The 17,815-nt window shown below is 41.1% G+C and overlaps 1 protein-coding gene across 1 annotated transcript in view; it reads left to right on the top strand.

The window, feature by feature from the left end:
* Positions 1 to 17,815, top strand: part of LOC124799017 (cytochrome P450 6k1-like) — a 39,063-nt gene that overhangs the window by 8,992 nt on the left and 12,256 nt on the right. Inside the window, exons 2-4 of the mRNA XM_047262553.1 lie at positions 10,165 to 10,648; positions 10,739 to 11,064; positions 14,573 to 14,809. Coding sequence (XP_047118509.1) covers positions 10,173 to 10,648; positions 10,739 to 11,064; positions 14,573 to 14,809 — 1,039 coding nt within the window. The 5' untranslated portion in view covers positions 10,165 to 10,172. The remainder of the gene's footprint in view (positions 1 to 10,164; positions 10,649 to 10,738; positions 11,065 to 14,572; positions 14,810 to 17,815) is intronic.

The raw sequence follows: 17,815 nt of genomic DNA, 5'->3' as shown, positions 1-17,815 counted from the left end.
CATTCCTGGGGTCAGATACATCACATGATCACAGTGACAGAACCACAGGCACATAGACACAGGCAACAGAGCATGCACAATGTCGGCACTAGTACAGTGTATATCCACCTTTCGCAGCAATGCAGGCTGCTATTCTCCCATGGAGACGATCGTAGAGATGCTGGATGTAGTCCTGTGGAACGGCTTGCCATGCCATTTCCGCCTGGCACCTCAGTTGGACCAGCGTTCGTGCTGGACGTGCAGACCGCGTGAGACGACGCTTCATCCAGTCCCAAACATGCTCAATGGGGGACAGATCCGGAGATCTTGCTGGCCAGGGTAGTTGACTTACACCTTCTAGAGCACGTTGGGTGGCACGGGATACATGCGGACGTGCATTGTCCTGTTGGAACAGCAAGTTCCCTTGCCGGTCTAGGAATGGTAGAACGATGGGTTCGATGACGGTTTGGATGTACCGTGCACTATTCAGTGTCCCCTCGACGATCACCAGTGGTGTACGGCCAGTGTAGGAGATCGCTCCCCACACCATGATGCCGGGTGTTGGCCCTGTGTGCCTCGGTCGTATGCAGTCCTGATTGTGGGGCTCACCTGCACGGCGCCAAACACGCATACGACCATCATTGGCACCAAGGCAGAAGCGACTCTCATCGCTGAAGACGACACGTCTCCATTCGTCGCTCCATTCACGCCTGTCGCGACACCACTGGAGGCGGGCTGCACGATGTTGGGGCGTGAGCGGAAGACGGCCTAACGGTGTGCGGGGCCGTAGCCCAGCTTCATGGAGACGGTTGCGAATGGTCCTCGCCGATACCCCAGGAGCAACAGTGTCCCTAATTTGCTGGGAAGTGGCGGTGCGGTCCCCTACGGAACTGCGTAGGATCCTACGGTCTTGGCGTGCATCCGTGCGTCGCTGCGGTCCAGTCCCAGGTCGACGGGCACGTGCACCTTCCGCCGACCACTGGCGACAACATCGATGTACTGTGGAGACCTCACGCCCCACGTGTTGAGCAATTCGGCGGTACGTCCACCCGGCCTCCCGCATGCCCACTATACGCCCTCGCTCAAAGTCCGTCAACTGCACATACGGTTCACGTCCACGCTGTCGCGGCATGCTACCAGTGTTAAAGACTACGATGGAGCTCCGTATGCCACGGCAAACTGGCTGACACTGACGGCGGCGGTGCACAAATGCTGCGCAGCTAGCGCCATTCGACGGCCAACACCGCGGTTCCTGGTGTGTCCGTTGTGCCGTGCGTGTGATCATTGCTTGTACAGCCCTCTCGCAGTGTCCGGAGCAAGTATGGTGGGTCTGACACACCGGTGTCAATGTGTTCTTTTTTCCATTTCCAGGAGTGTATATGACATAGCAACTGCCGTTTAGTTGGTTATCTCTACAATTGTTCGAATAAGTATTATAGAATTTTCACTTAAATGTCGCTACTGCTCTGGTCAAACTCCTGAACTAGTAGATTTCCGTGCAGATTAAGTGAGGAATTCAGATGAAAATCACAGTTTTGCTATTATTAATTTTTCAAGACACAGGAAAAACGTTTGTATGTAAACTGTGTGCTTTGTGTTATCCACATTATCTCTGTATTTATTTGTGAAATTTCCTATCGGGTAGGCAAGACAAACAGTTAGCAAATTAAAATATATTTTGGAAATGTCTGGGTTCGCCATCAAAACTGATAGGCAAAATACACATATGAGAGGTGTTCTAAAAGCGTTGGTCGGAGACTAGAACAGTCTAAAGACTGCGTAATTTTTTATTAAAAAATTAAATCGTATTTCTGACAATCTGTTCATGTGGAAAATAAATCACAATTTTCCTGCAGTTATCAAGTTTCATATTTCCAACGTTTCACATACTTCCCATTGTTTGTGAGGCCGCTCTTCGTCATCTTCCTCAACATCAGGTTCTGCATCTAACTCGACGTTCAGACGATGAGAGTCGACGTCATTGTTATACTTACACTCGACTCCATAATGTTGTAATGTTTTTAAGGAAAGTGTCAAGGTCATAAACATTAGCATTCTTCAGGACAAACTTACTGGTAAAACTCAATCAGCAGAGCACATCGGACTTTCTTACTCTGGAGGAAAACTAGTCATCAGAAGCTTATGATGGACTGCTGACGTTGCCTCATTAGATGATTCTGGACGCTCAGTTTCTGTCCACATGCAAATGCAAATAATCTCTGTTGCTACGGTGCACCTTCAATGACTGTAAAACTGAAAGTGTTCAGATGTCGTGAGAAGTAAGTGGCTTGGTTCACTTGGGTGCAGTTAAATTTTTCCGGTCGTAAGAAGTAAGACGGATGGCTCATTTGCGTGCAATTAGATATTTCAAATGGTCATAACCTGATGTCATTATGTTTTTGTTATTGCCTTTCAAAATGTCAAGAAATGTGTCGCTCGAGTTTTATGCGTACGTTTCTGGTATATGGTGTCCTTAATAAAAACAGAAACCGTCTGTTGCTTTTCTTTCAGTAACTTGAATGCAGAACGAACAGTCATCAGTGCTGGATTTCTAAACCTAACATTGTTAAAAACATTCCGAAAAATTAAGACATTAACTTGAGTGTTATAAGCGCTCTGTAACTACCTAATGAAACTAAATGCAAGTAAAAACAGGAACACCTTTAGAGAGTCAGTAAGGACAGGATAAACAGTATAATCTTCATGTGTTTTCTTCATTGTTGTGGTGACTTTCTGTCTCCTTTTCTGATCTCACGACTCAGGCAGCAAATACACTAGCTGTAAGTGATACGCTATCTTTCCAACACGAAGAATATCGAGAAAAACCCTCTAAAATGTATGATCACTGTTTTGGCTGCAGCACACTTTACTTCATGTTTTACCCACAGTGCATGGGGATTTTACGTTGGAACACACATGTCTATTTTTGAAGAAACATCATTACAGAATTAATTTTAGTCTTTTAAAAAAAATGATGAAAGATCTTTGCATCGACCGTTATCAATAAATGACACATAAAAGAAGTTTACTTCTTGTCAGGATGGTTGCATTCTGTCTGTTCTCAAAGACAGGTGTTATCCGAGATTCAGCCTCACAGTTAGTAATAACTAATAAGCAATTTAAACTGTTGACTAATGAGAGAGGTCGACTTGATCTGGCTTGATGTTAAGGATCCCTGGTGTGAAGAGGTGAGGACTTGGAAGTGACTTGGAGAACGAAACCTCTCGAAGAATTATTTTTTCTCTGAAATTTCAGTTACAAAACCTTCTGCCCTGAATGAGGTGTATCTACAAAGTAGCCAAGTCTTAACCCAGAGATGGTGACTGTCTGTCCCAAGTCAGTCTGCTCTCAGTAAATATCTGTGCTTACCATTGCGATATAGGGTCCAGCAGCTGAATCCCCTGCGTTCATACGACTGACTATCATGAGCTCCTGCTGCTCAGGTGCTGATCCAGGTTTCGCTTCTAGAGGGGGGGGAGGGGGGGGGACGTTGATGGGGGTCACTGTGTCACTGTCGGATATTGTCTCTCCTACTAGCCACCTCATTAACCCCTCCCCCAAACAGAAGTTGCCATCACCCCCACGTATAAGTGGGAACGATTTCAATACTAGAAATAAAAATTTAAAATGCTTTAATGGTTTAATAATAATAGTTCTTTGTATTATTTGTCTAGATCTTAGTAATATGTTTGGCATGACATTCTAGAAATCGTAGTTCAGAGGAATACAGCATCTGAAAAAGATTCATCAAAAAATTAGAGCAGTACATGTGCCACGAATTTCATTTAAGAACTATGTTAGCAACAATGTCTATACTTTGACCATGCAATAATTTACACAAAACAGAATAATAGGGTGGACTCCCCATTACCAATGTGTCACTCAGCAGTAGAACTGTGAGCACACAGTGCAGCGTAAGTTTTTGTGAGAGAGTAAACGAAGGGGATGATGTTTATTGCGGTCGCTTCCGCCTACGACCAGAAAGTCAATCTTTCTCTCATTTTTTTCTCTCTTTCCATGGGGTCTTTTCTTCCTGTCTTTACTTAGTTGACTTGCTATTGTCTTCCGGTTCCACCTGTTCACTCCTGAACCGTCAAGAATTTGTTGTTGACAGCCAGATCATGCAACCTGTAGATGTACGCCTCTTCCTGGCTGGAGTTTGCTCTGCAAGTGGTTAGGCCAAAAGCCCGTCCACGTGGGGATGACCCCCGCTCGAGCAAATGAAAGTATCCTGTGTTAAACATAGCTTATAATTTATAGACTGCCTTGGCATTTACGCAACTGGTAGTAAACATTCTACTGTATGCTCTGAAAGTTAGTTGAGAAATTCCCTCAATGTTAATGGAGGTTGTTGCTATTGTTGGCCGATCGAGGTGGCTGAGCAGCTCTAGGCGCTACAGTCTGGAACGGCGCGACCGCTACGGTCGCAGGTTCGAATCCTGCCTCGGGCACGGATGTGTGTGATGTCCTTAGGTTAGTTAGGTTTAAGTAGTTCTACGTTCTAGGAGACTGATGACCTCAGAAGTTAAGTCCCATAGTGCTCAGAGCCATTTTGACAATTTGCTATTGCGGTCACTGACAAATGAGGTTTTAATTAGGCTAGGTTAGTGTCTTAACACACACACACACACATATATATATATATATATATATATATATATATATATATATATATATATATATATATATATGTAAGTAAGCAGCCACTCGAGATCCTTCGTCTAAGCAGATGACACAGCTGCCGATGCTCAAGGATTGACATTTGAAGAAATAGAATCCAAGTTGACCTATGCTCTCGAAGAACATGTTACCTGCTACTAACGGAAACAACCACTTGAAACTCAATCCAAAATAAACTGTGTGCATCGCAGTATTGAATATGGAGACAAGAAGAAAGCTGAACATTACTTGAAAAGGTCGCAGTTTAAATCATTGTGTACGCCCGAGCCCCAATAATTAGGGTTGAAACTGGATCGTGTCTTAACATACAAACAGCTCCATTTGGACACCAGGAACAGTCTCACCTCCAGACTGACAAACTTCACGTAGGGAGCACAGGCCAGAGCCCTCTACACATCCACTCTTGCTCTGCGATCCTCTGCTGCATTTTACGCCACTCCTTATGGAGGAACTCTGCGGATGCTGATCATGTTGGTTGGCAAGGCAGAATAGTCACAGGGTGTATAAGACCGAATGAAGTCAATAAGATGTATAAACTGACAGCAGAGCGAGATGTAAGAAGAAGTAGTAACAGACACTGAAAAGAAGTGAAAAGAAGAAGGAAAAAACAGATCTAAGGCATCAATTATTGGAAGCTCGCGCTTTTCCATCATGATTTAGCTCCTGGAAAAGCTTCGTCCTTACAACAGCACCGGTTCAACTTCAGCAGAAGCCTGCTGTACTGAGCTATGGAGAACAATATCCCTTGGAAGATTATGGGCAGCTACAGCGAAGCTAACACCAGGCCGCCGTCTCCAACACGGAACAAAAAAGATCAACTAATTAAGAAAAGGGGTGACAAGGTAGAAGCCTACTAGAAGCAAAGGATCCGTGACGATGAGCTTTGTGAGTGTGTGTGGCGGGGGGAGGGGGGGGGGGGGGGGCAACGCAGGACTCTAAACACTCGTTGGCTTGTAATAGTAAGAGTGGACCCTGTGATGCAGGAGGCCTGTTTGCAGCGAATGACTGTGCCAGTCAGGGTTCTGGATATTGGATTCAGAAAGTGTGAAATTCTCTCTGTCATTATTATTAGGCTGTACCTTTAAGTTTATGCTGTGTTTTAGTCTTTCTTTGGACGTGGATAAATGAATTAATAAATAAAAGACGAGAAATTTGTACATTTCTATTATATGTAAAAATAGAAATGTTCTTACGAATTTTTTTGGGGGTAGGTGGAGGGGAAGAGGGCATGGCAACAAGCATGACAACATGTACGTCAGAAAGGACAGACGTCATACATGTAGCATGTATACTCCAGATGGCGTTATGACATTTTAGTGCAGATGCACATCAGTGTCTAAAACCTTGTGGGAAGTGAGTTAGGTTCGGAAATAAGTGGATTAAAGGGTATCGGACGCTGCTCTGTAGCGAGCGGCGCATGGGGATCTGGGACTTATTGGTGGACGTTCACAGGTGCTAAAGGCGACCGCTCATGTGAAACAGGAAATTTGGGTTTGACCGCCAGTCCGGAAAAAGTTTTAATCGGTCCCCACTGGGATCACTCTCTGCCCCACTGCAGCTAAATATCTGATTTCTTTTGTCAAGATTCAGTATAGCTATGGAGCGAACAAATTCCGCACATTATATCCAAAAGAGCAAAAACTATCAATACAACATCAATATTAAGTTTCTTATTGATGTCATTTAGAATCCTATGTAAGTAGACATATTCTTGAGTACACAATTCTGTCGAAAATGGCACTCAATTTACGTCCTATTTTATCTTGTATTTTTTCTACATCTTTTTAGTGCCTCAAGCCCTAACTTATGGTCACAAACCAGTTCGCCAACATTATTTTGGTTGAGTTTTGATTTGATATTACATTTCAGTCCTTTATCAAGCAATTGAAATTCTCTATTATTAAATATGTCAATCTTATAAATTATTCTACTACAAAATTCAAATTTTAAAGTACATGCATAAGCACAGCTGTGTTTAATACATTTGGATAGGAGGAATTTTAATTTTGTTATCATGTCTCTTTTGAATAAGATATTTTTATTTCTGTAGCCATTCATTGTCATGAATTGTCCAGGTGTACACTGTGTAACATACTAGTGATTTCATTGTGTATTCTCTAGTCACTAACATTCAATTTGTCTTTTTCTATGAATGTACATTTTATCCTATCATTCTTGACAAACTTCATGAGTTTCTAAGTCCACTTGTTATTATGCACATTTGTAGGCACTTTCATGTAAGCAAGGACATATTTAGGTATTACGTTGCTGATGATATATTGTTTATCAAAATTAATGTGGTTGGAAATCAGGAGAGTCTTCCGTTTGTTTTTCCTTTACATGTACATGGTTCTTTGCATCTGGCTTGACGTTAAATTTGGTACTTTATCCATCTGCAGCAACTGTAAATATATTTGCCTAGAAAATCGACAAACAGGTATAAAAAGAGATTTATTTCTTTACCATTTTCAGCCTGCTAGTGCTCTTCTTAATAAAACTGCGCTGAAAAATATGCCACATGTAAGTACACGCTAGATACGAATATCAGGTAATTTAAGAAGGAAAATTAAAAAAATTAAAAAAAGAGATTGCAATTAATTTGAATTATCACACCAAGAATGAGTGTCAGAAATCTAGAAGTGTATGGAGTATAGTACTGTAGTCCTACAAGAACACAACAATGATATGTAATACAATAATGCATTCAATTAATGCAGAAAGAGCTCATGAGTCCTTACATATGGATCGTTATACATGTACAAATATGGGGTAAGGGCACCAAACAAATGCAGACATCATGCAAGAACTGGAGCTAATCAATTAATGAGATATGTATCTTCAGTTTGGTCTCAGAGTGGGAGCTAAATATAAGACAAACAAGTAGAACAAGAATTTATGTAACTATAGCTGCCATGAAACATAGAGGAAAATGTAAGGGCACATAATCACTGTATTAACTAACATATAATATCCTACATATTAAGGTTGAATAAAATAACTTAATACAAACGCCATGTGACACTATGGATGGGAAACTTAGAAAATAATCGCTGAATAAGTGTAGTTTGGCATTAGTGTCTTAGCACCGAATTTGTGGACGATAACAATTTGCAAAGTTGGGTCTGGATGCTGCAACTAGAGTAAGCAGAGAAACAAATCAGGATCAGTAGCTAATACGAATGGTCGAAAAATGACTGTTGCAGAAAGGACGTTTGGGCACAATTGTGTACCTCTATTGTAGGGAAACAATTAATACTGTAACATACGATGTGCCAGGTCACAAATACGATTCGTGAAACAAGTGTAACTAAAGGTATTCATACCAATTTATGGTAAGTTTTAGGATATACTGCTGAACTTGTGTTGAGAGGTGCTTGCAAGAAATACGCCCACACAAACAATGCGTGAGACATGCCATGGGGACAGAAAGAGTAAGGGAGTGGATAAACATTTTCTAATAAATAGTAAAAATGAAGAGCCAAAAACAACTACAGAGGAAAATAAACAGAGACAGTGTTGTGTTCATTTGTTATAGTGAAATAACTAGTTCAGAAATGTGCACAACGTCATAAAAGTGCTTCATGAGAAAATGTTCACACTAACTGTATGAAATAGCTACAAAAGGTTTGACTGACTGACGTTAAATAACTAAGCAGCTGAAGATGATAAAGTGCCTATAATAGTGGTTTGGATGCCTTATTTGCAGTCTTCAAAGTTTATGAAGTGTGATGGTGCATGTGATGTAGCACGACAGCAACCATCGGAAACAGTGCCACATGTTATCCCAAAGTCGTATCACAACACACACATACACACACACACACACACACACACACACACACACACACACACACACACGTATTGTTGTGAGCCACATAAATCCACCTGATAATGGAGGTTAAAGGCTCCAGAATGTGTCATGGAAATAAATAGATTGTGATTGTTAAGCGTAAACTCGTTGTTTCGTTACAAGTTTTTGGGTATTGTATGTCTGCATGAATGCAAATATTTGTACAAAAGAGGAGATTAGTAATTTAATTTCCAGCCGAGCTGAAGAGTATATCTATTTATGAGTACATGTAATGAACATCACCATCCATTAAGTCGAGAAACTGGAAAGCTAGAAGAAGGTTCTCTCTATGACAGCATTAGTTTCTTTTGAATATCTCTAACCCCTGATTTTCAGCATGGAGTCACTGACAGCATATGTAAAAGTCTTCCTATTTGGCACAATAATCTGTTCTTATACACTCCAAAAAGTTTCTCATGGAAAATATACAAGAATTATACCCAAAAGAGAAAAAAAATACATCGAAGTCAATGAAGATTGTCATTACTGTAAAATAAATACATCAACCATTGTTAGCAGTAACTTATGCCTGCTGCATAAAAATTTCTATTTTTGATGATGGCTTAATTTAGTTTCCCAGTGATAAACATATGTGTCATTTTCATTTACTCATCAGTTAAGATAGTCTATTTCCATCAGTAACTTTCCATCAGTACCTTATCTGAAGTCCTTTATTGGAATACTGTGGTGTTCATACAGAAATTCCCATTTCCCAACACAGTGGAACAACAAAGAACTGTTGCCAGCCGTAGCTAGAGGGAGTATATGTGATGTCTGTCATGAACGTATGAGTGCAGGGTAAGTGTAAAAGATACTAAAAGTAAGTAAAAGTCAAGAATTGGTTTAGGTGTCAGTAACAAGTATAAAATAGCTACGAGTTAATACTTATAAAAAAAATACTGAAGACCTTTTGAGCTATGCAAGGACTTGTTATAGTAGCTTACTTGACCAGAAATACTTTTTGTATTATGAACAATGTACGAATCTTCTAACTGGATAGAATAAATGGCTTGCATTTTAAAGTGTGGCAGAAAGCAGATACTTCATATAAAACAGAATTAATGGACCATAGTCAACATTCATATTGATGAAACGTGGATACTATAAATGATACAATTATCTCAAATCGGTATTGAACGATATGGAGACCACCAATTAGAAGAAGTTTGCTAACAAACTGGCGCTGTTTCAAATCCCGCAGTGTGATTCATGCGACAATTGCACCTGTGTAAGAATCTCTCTTATTTCTCCACAAATCTCTTGCAAAAATCGATGTAGTGAATCTGCTTACCTACTGTACCATCATAAGGGCATAATTTCTCAGTAAATTAGCATATCTTACGACACCTATCTTTCAACAAGTATTATAACAGTTCAGTTTACCGAGGTGACACAGGTGAAAAAAAGACAGAAATTCACAGGAACAGGTTTTGTACTTATTTTCGGATGTTTGTACGCTAAACTGCAGTGAAATCACTAATATTCTATAGGTAGCGATAGCCAACGTCGCTCATTCCGTCAGTGAGTTGCAGTCAGCTTTCCTGTTGTTACAGAAGTGTGCCAAACAAGGGGTTTAACAACGCAGCATAGCATATAAGGAGTTACTCGTATATGTTGTGATACTAATGATCTATTCTTTCTTTTTGTTTCTATAGGAATCAAAATGGCCATCTTCTTCGATTCTTGGGTGACCGAAATGTTGGCTATCTTGTCAACGGTTTTTGCGATACTTTACGTCACATTTAAAATCAGTTACACACACTGGAAGAAGAAAGGTCTGCCGTATTTGGAGCCGTCTTTCCCGCTTGGAAATGCATGGAACACGGCACTAATGAGGAAGAGCCTTGGCGAGGATCTGCGGGACGTCTATTTTGAAGCAGAAGGCAAACATGTCGTCGGTATTTACTCATTACACAACCCTATTCTCGTTGTGCGGGATCCAGAGCTGATCAAAACGATCTTTGTGAAAGATTTTAACTATTTTCCCGATCGGGGCGTTTATGTGGACGAGAAGACAGACCCACTGTCAGCACACCTCTTCTTCCAATCAGGAAGCAAGTGGAAATCATCGCGCCAAAAGCTGTCCCCCACGTTCACGTCTGGAAAAAATGCGCGCCATGTTCGGCATAGTGCGCGACTGTGCACGCACTCTGGTTGACGTCACACCTGTGGGCAGCGTTGTGGAAGTCCGTGAGATGCTTGCCCGCTACTCCACTGACGCCATCGCTCCTGCGCCTTCGGCATCGATGTAGACAGCCAGCACATTCCCAACGCTGAGTTCCGACAGTGGGGACGGCGCTTCTTCAAGCCTTCGTTGCGTACCTTCCTGTCTTTGGGTGTGGCACTCGCTAATCCTAAACTGCGCACCTTGTTACCTATACCCCTCGTTCCAAAGGACATCGCAGTGTACTTCACACAGATCGTCAAGGACACAGTCAGACACCGAGAGGGAGCAGGAGTCATTAGGAAGGACTTCATACAGTTGATGGTTCAGTTGAAGAACAACGGATACATCGATGACAGCTTCTCAGTCTCTGGGCATAAGAATTCTGAACGTAAGTCTTGAAAATCTTTTTAAAAGTTTAAATATATAATTAGCACATCGTCCAGACTATCGTCCTTAAACATTTCTGCATTAAGATACCATTATTCCTCTCGCCTCCGCAAGAGATGCAATAAAGATATCACTTAATGCCATGGTACTTAATGTCGTTGATTACCACACAGCACAATGCCAAATTCATTCATTTAAAACTGTGATGATTGTCACTCTAGGTATAGAAGTTGTAAGCTAAAATAATTTAATCGCATATCACTCTCTAAAAAATGACAATAGTTTGGGGTAGTAACAGTTTCTGAAAGCTGATAGTCTACCAGTAATTCATACATTACGAACAATATTACTACTAATATATTGCCGTTATATTGTCATCTGCATCATAACTGGTACATCCTCTGTTTGAATCGTTAACAGTACCGTTTACATGACGAAACTTGGACAACAATTAGACATCTCCCTGTTGCTCCATCGCAGCCCCACCTATGATGGTGAACTATCGACTGGCTGAACACTGAGAACCCAGTTGCACCACTCGCTGGAGAGGTCGTTCACTCTCAGCCCCTGCATTGTGGATGCCAGAAGGTGGAGATATATGTAGTTCACATAGGAATTACTATCACTGTGTGATCCAGTGGCTGGCGCCATCCTATTTTTAGATGAAATTAAAACGGCTTTTGTATCAGTTGTTTTGATTATAAATATCACACGGAAAGTGATAGCAATGAGCTGATATGGCATACAGCTTTGTGTTTGTATTACTAATGTAAAGGGTTAATCTACATTTGTCGAAAAGGCAGTAGACACACCTGACCTTCATATAAACGAGACAACGTGGTAAGCTTAAAAGAAGTGAGCAAGAAAGAAGCTCCCAGGAAGATGTCATTTTCCTTGACTTCCGGAAGGCGTTCGATACAGTTCCGCACTGTCGCCTGATAAACAAAGTAAGAGCATACGGAATATCAGACCAGCTGTGTGGCTGGATTGAAGAGTTTTTAGCAAACAGAACACAGCATGTTGTTCTCAATGGAGAGACGTCTACAGATGTGAAAGTAACCTCTGGCGTGCCACGAGGGGAGTGTTATGGGACCATTGCTTTTCACAATATATATAAATGACCTAGTAGATAGTGTCGGAAGTTCCATGCGGCTTTTCGCAGATGATGCTGTAGTATACAGAGAAGTTGCAGCATTAGAAAATTGCAGCAAAATGCAGGAAGATCTACAGCGGATAGGCACTTGGTGCAGGGAGTGGCAACTGACCCTTAACATAGACAAATGTAATGTATTGCGAATACATAGAAAGGAGGATCCTTTATTGTATGATTATATGACAGCAGAACAAACACTGGTAGCAGTTACTTCTGTAAAATTTCTGGAAATATGCGTTCGGAACGATTTGAAGTGGAATAATCATATCAAATTAATTGTTGGTAAGGCGGGTACCAGGTTGAGATTCATTGGGAGAGTCCTTAGAAAATCCATCAACAAAGTAGGTGGCTTACAAAACATTCGTTCGACCTATACTTGAGTATTGCTCATCAGTGTGGGATCCGTACCAGGTCGGGTTGACAGAGGAGATAGAGAAGAACCAAAGAAGAGCGGTGCGTTTCGCCACAGGGTTATTTGGTAAGCGTGATAGTGTTACGGAGATGTTTAGCTAACTCAAGTGGCAGACTCTGCAAGAGAGGCGCTCTGCATCGCGGTGTAGCTTGCTGTCCAGGTTTCGAGAGGGTGCATTTCTGGATGAGGTAGCGAATATATCGATTCTCCCTACTTATACCTCCCGAGGAGATCACAAATGTAAAATTAGAGAGATTCGAGCGCGCATGGAGGCTTGCAGGCGTTCTTCCCGCGAACCATACGCGACTGGAACAGGAAAGGGAGGTAATGACAGTGGCACGTAAAGTGCCCTCCGCCACACACCGTTGGGTGGCTTGCGGAGTATAACTGTAGATGTAGATGTAAATTGTTTTCTTCATGCCTCTCCATTAGGGAAGGTGTGTATTATATTTTAAGAATCGACGAATAGCTCACCATTTGAGATCTTGAGCGCTATTTAATTTTTTACTGATATCTTATTGGAGAGACAGCAAACGCAAGGAAGTGATGAAGAATATCATACATAGGTCGTTTTAAAAATTTCATTATTGCTACGGGAGACAGTACTTGTCGAAACTATAAAAACAGGTTATATACGTCTAACATTAAATAAAAACTTGTTGAGACACAGATCATTCTGTTCTACTGTAGCCATCTGTCCGTTGAAACTATAGAAGATGCCAAAGTGCTCACTGTTAACTCTTCCCACCCTTCAGCCATCTTTTACGAAGAATCACGAACTTGCGCTAGCTCACGTTACAGTCCTTGGATTCACTCACACGTTTGACACAGATGCTTTTGTAACGTATTTCGTTTTCGATGATTGTGAAGCACACCAATGCCTTTAAATGTGCCCATAATCAGGAAGCGGTTAAGAGCAGGTGACGTGGGAGACCGTGATGATGTACATTCTCAACCAATACATTACTCATTAAACGATTGTGTTATGTAATGTCGTACGAAGAGTGTGAAATGTGGTGATGCCCCATCGTGCACAACATTCGTTGTCTTTTTGCAAGGCTAACGATCTCCACTAACGTGTGATAGAGATTCACATCTCGAATAAATTAAATAAAACTTTTACTGTGCCTTCTAAGACTGTGGCTCCGTTAGGCTGTCACCCACGGCTGCTCAAATGGCTCAAATGGCTCTGAGCACAGGTCATCGGTCCCCTCGTACTTAAACCTAACTTACCTAAGGACATCACACACATCCATGCCCGAGGCAGGATTCGAACCTGCGACTGTAGCGGTCGCGCAGTTAGATACTGTAGCGCCTAGAACCGCTCGGCCACTCAGGCCGGCCACAGCTGCTGCTCACACATTGAAATTATAGTGAATCTGCTGCTTCGCTTCCATGAAACCTTGCCTAATTGCACCTCCCCACACACAGCTACCATGATGATATTCAGTCACTGTCCGAACTGTAAACTGGCTGTGACCAACACCATCATCACCTCAGAGGAGCAAGTACAGAGGCAAACACAACCAGTAAGAAATTAGCAATGAACATCATCCACGACACAATTATTGGTTTCCAGACGTATTTTTATAGGATTTTTGTTTTTTAGTTTTCACCAACATCGCCTCCGGTAACAATTTGTATGACACTCCGTTTTAAACATCCAGTATAAATCAGCATGTATTTTCTTTAAGTCTGTGTACTGCTTTCTCCATATTACGCATTTAGTATGTGTCAGAGTCAAGGTTTCAGCAGTTATTGTTGATATTTCACTTCTTTACAATGAAAGTGCATCTTGAAGGAGAACCTTCCCCCAGTCGACAACAATCAGAGATAAACTTTTAGAGTGTATTTTTCCATGAATCACTGTAAGATGATAATTCATCAATCTCATTTGTCTTACAACGCAGCTGACTGCATACAAACGTATTTTATCCTTGGCAGAAGAGAACGGGATCCTGACGTCCAAGGAGATGGCAGCACAGGCGTGGGGGTTCTTCCTCGGTGGGTTCGAAACTTCCTCCGGCACTGTAAGCTTCTGTCTGTACGAGCTCGCTAGACACCTGGATATTCAGAAGAAACTACAAGAAGAAATTGACGAAGTGATGAAGAAGACAAAAGGTGATGTGACGTATGAAGACTTAATGACCCAGATGCCATACCTAGAAAAGGTGGTGAACGGTACGTTGTACGATTTTGATTTTTTCGTGTATTACAGTAATTAAATTTCGATGCTGAATACATTAAGAGCCATTAAGGGGGAGAACGGGGTTTCCTAACAATATATCAAACACATAGTTGTCCATTTGTCCGCCGTTTGGGTAGCTAATGGTATCCATATACAATAATGTGAAGCAAAGTAATTTACTGCGGCAGTGCAAACCTGAACCACAAGTAAAGCTCAAATATTCTCAGAAATGAAGAAGACCACAGTTCACTAATCCCTACTTGAAACATCATCGTAAGCTACCCTTACAAGCCGCATTTTTGTACCTACAAGTCTAAGATAGCTTCCGGTATACCTTTATCACTACGCGATTTTGTACTCTCTATACAAATACACAGACACACACACACACACATACACACACGTATGTGAACACACACACCATACACACATGTGCACAAACACACACAAACACATACATACACACACACACACACAAAGAAATAAACAGAAACAGAACCTAGAGAAGGGGCTTAGATATGCCCTTTTTATTTGTTGATTCATTCAGAACTATATGTTTGCAGTTGTTTTCCCACAAAACATCTTATACCCTCGTGCTATCAACCACGGAGTATAATAAGGTTTACTCTAAGAGCAAGTGAAGAGCTTGCCAAAATATGTTAATCACATTATTATAATTCCAAGAAGATCTTTTACGTAACTTTAATCTAACTTGTTATTAATTATCCATGAGCAAGGAACACTTATTGCATATTTTTAGGAATAGAGTTGTTTATTTTGGTATAGAAAAAAAAATTGTCGGATTTATGAATCCCTTTACTGTGGGTTTGCACATAAATGATCAGAAAATAACAAGCAGAAAAATGCTCCTAATGGAGCACAAAAATGCAAGTATGTCCCTGTTTGTTTAAAAGACGGACTGAAAAGTGAGCTTCCGACAGTCTTATTCTATCTTCCTAAGCACCTTTAAAAACTTTCCAAAAATTTTGGCATACGAACATATTCATGCTTTTTTAATGTTCAACTCACCTCAAACTCCCAGAAGCTCTCCTACCTCTAATTAACTCACACCCACTAGTCCGTCACTGTTGTCTCTGTTACCCATCCAATCACAGTAGCTCTTTCTCACTCACTTATTCATCCCAACTCATTGTCAATATCTCTTTGTTTCTCCTGTATCAAAATTACAGCCACTTCTTCTTCTGTCTTACTACTGAAGTATCCTCTCTCTGCCACTGTCTCCCTCTTGCTCTCTCTTACTCCTACTATCTCATTCCTTCCTTCCTATTGTTGCTGTCTCTTCTCACCGTCAATATCTCTCTGTTCCTCGTTGTCAGTGTCATATATCCACTCTCTTAATCACTTGCTGTCACCCAATTCATCTTCCTCTTTCTCTTCATTCCTTCCCTCAGGCACTTTCTCCGTTACTCTTTTCCTAGAATTGTTCCGTCACTGTCACTGTGTCCCTCTCTCTCTCTCTCTCTCTCTCTCTCTCTCTCTCTGATAATGCGATAGTCGCCTTCGCTCTTTCTATAATACAAATAACACAGATACTGTCTACTAACACTTACAGTATTTATTACTTTTCCGTCTCTTTACCATTACCACTGTCTTCTTTTCTCTCAGCATAAGAAAATGCGAGTATGTTTGCATGCCAAACATTTTGGAAATTTTTTTAAAGGTGCTGAGGAAGGTAGAACGAGGCAGCTGGTATCCCATATTTAAATCAGTCTTTGAAATAAACAGGAACATATTCACATTACTATGTGCTCCAGTAGGAGCATTTTTCAGCTGGTTCCCTTCTTTCCCCTGCTGCAGCAGGAGCATGTTAGTCATAATAAACGAAATGTACTGGTCTGTAAGATTTAGACAGTCTACTTATGTGAAGTTGAAATAATACAAAACTTATTTTATACCTCAGTCGGATTTTACATGCAAAATGTTTTACAGGTACGTCTGTAGTACAATATAGGGTTTCCAGATGATAAAGGAGACACTTTGCAGCATATTTATCAGTGCTACGTCACTTTGCAAGCCACGTTTTCATCTTTCAACCGATTTTAGATGCGTGTTTGACATGTGCAAGTAGGGTCATTTTGAACCTCTGTACCTCGGAAATGGATAAAGATATGAAGAAAATTTTCAAGGCTGTTCAGGACCATGATCTTAAGAATCCGTCGTAAAAATTAGAGCCCTTTGGTGTGCATAGCCGTCTCGCAATCCACGGCAGCGTTTTCGGCACCAAAAATATAAGTTTTCGGGGGTTTCTCAATAACACATAAAGGGGTCTGAAAACGGGGAGATGGCTCTTCCAGATAGATGCATAGAGAACACACCGTTAACATTTCAGCAATTTCCTATGGTTATTTATTATTTAGATTTCGCATCACACCGTATTTTTCGTGTAGAAGAAGGGTAAATCTGAACATTAGTATCTTGGAAACGGATAAACATATTTTACAAAATTTTCTTGAAATCGGGGTCTTAGGAATGTTTTTAAAATTTCAGTTATTTTCTCTGCGTAACCGTCTTCGAATCCTCGGCTGGAATTTGGTCAGCTGGTGACGGCGAAAATATAGTAAAAAAAACCTCTTTGTGACGTTTCCAGAGGAAATGCACATGAACTTCCCATCAAGTTCACCGTAGACCACCTCAAATACAAAAACAAACAACAGACGTGCTCCATTTGCCTAAGTAGGAGAAAGTATGTCACATTCACCTTTGACCTTGTACTGTAGGATAGTGACACTGAGACGAACGTCCTGTTGGTTATACGAATGATCCCTATTCCTATTTTTTTATCACCAATAAAATCCCTGTCACATGCATACCTTTATAAAAGAGTGTGTATAGATGTTACAAGCAAGACTATACCTCTGTTTGCATGATTACACTGCAATTCAAGCTTACATATCTGGGAAAAGGCGCTTCGAATCACTGCCGTGGTGCTTTCTCTACCGTTCCACTCTCTAACGGCGCGTGGGAAAAACGAACTCTTA

Source organism: Schistocerca piceifrons, chromosome 5 (genome assembly GCF_021461385.2).
Source record: "Schistocerca piceifrons isolate TAMUIC-IGC-003096 chromosome 5, iqSchPice1.1, whole genome shotgun sequence".
NCBI lineage: Eukaryota > Metazoa > Arthropoda > Insecta > Orthoptera > Acrididae > Schistocerca > Schistocerca piceifrons.
The sequence above is the reverse complement of the archived record's forward strand: the minus strand, read 5'-3'. Positions and strand labels throughout refer to the sequence as shown.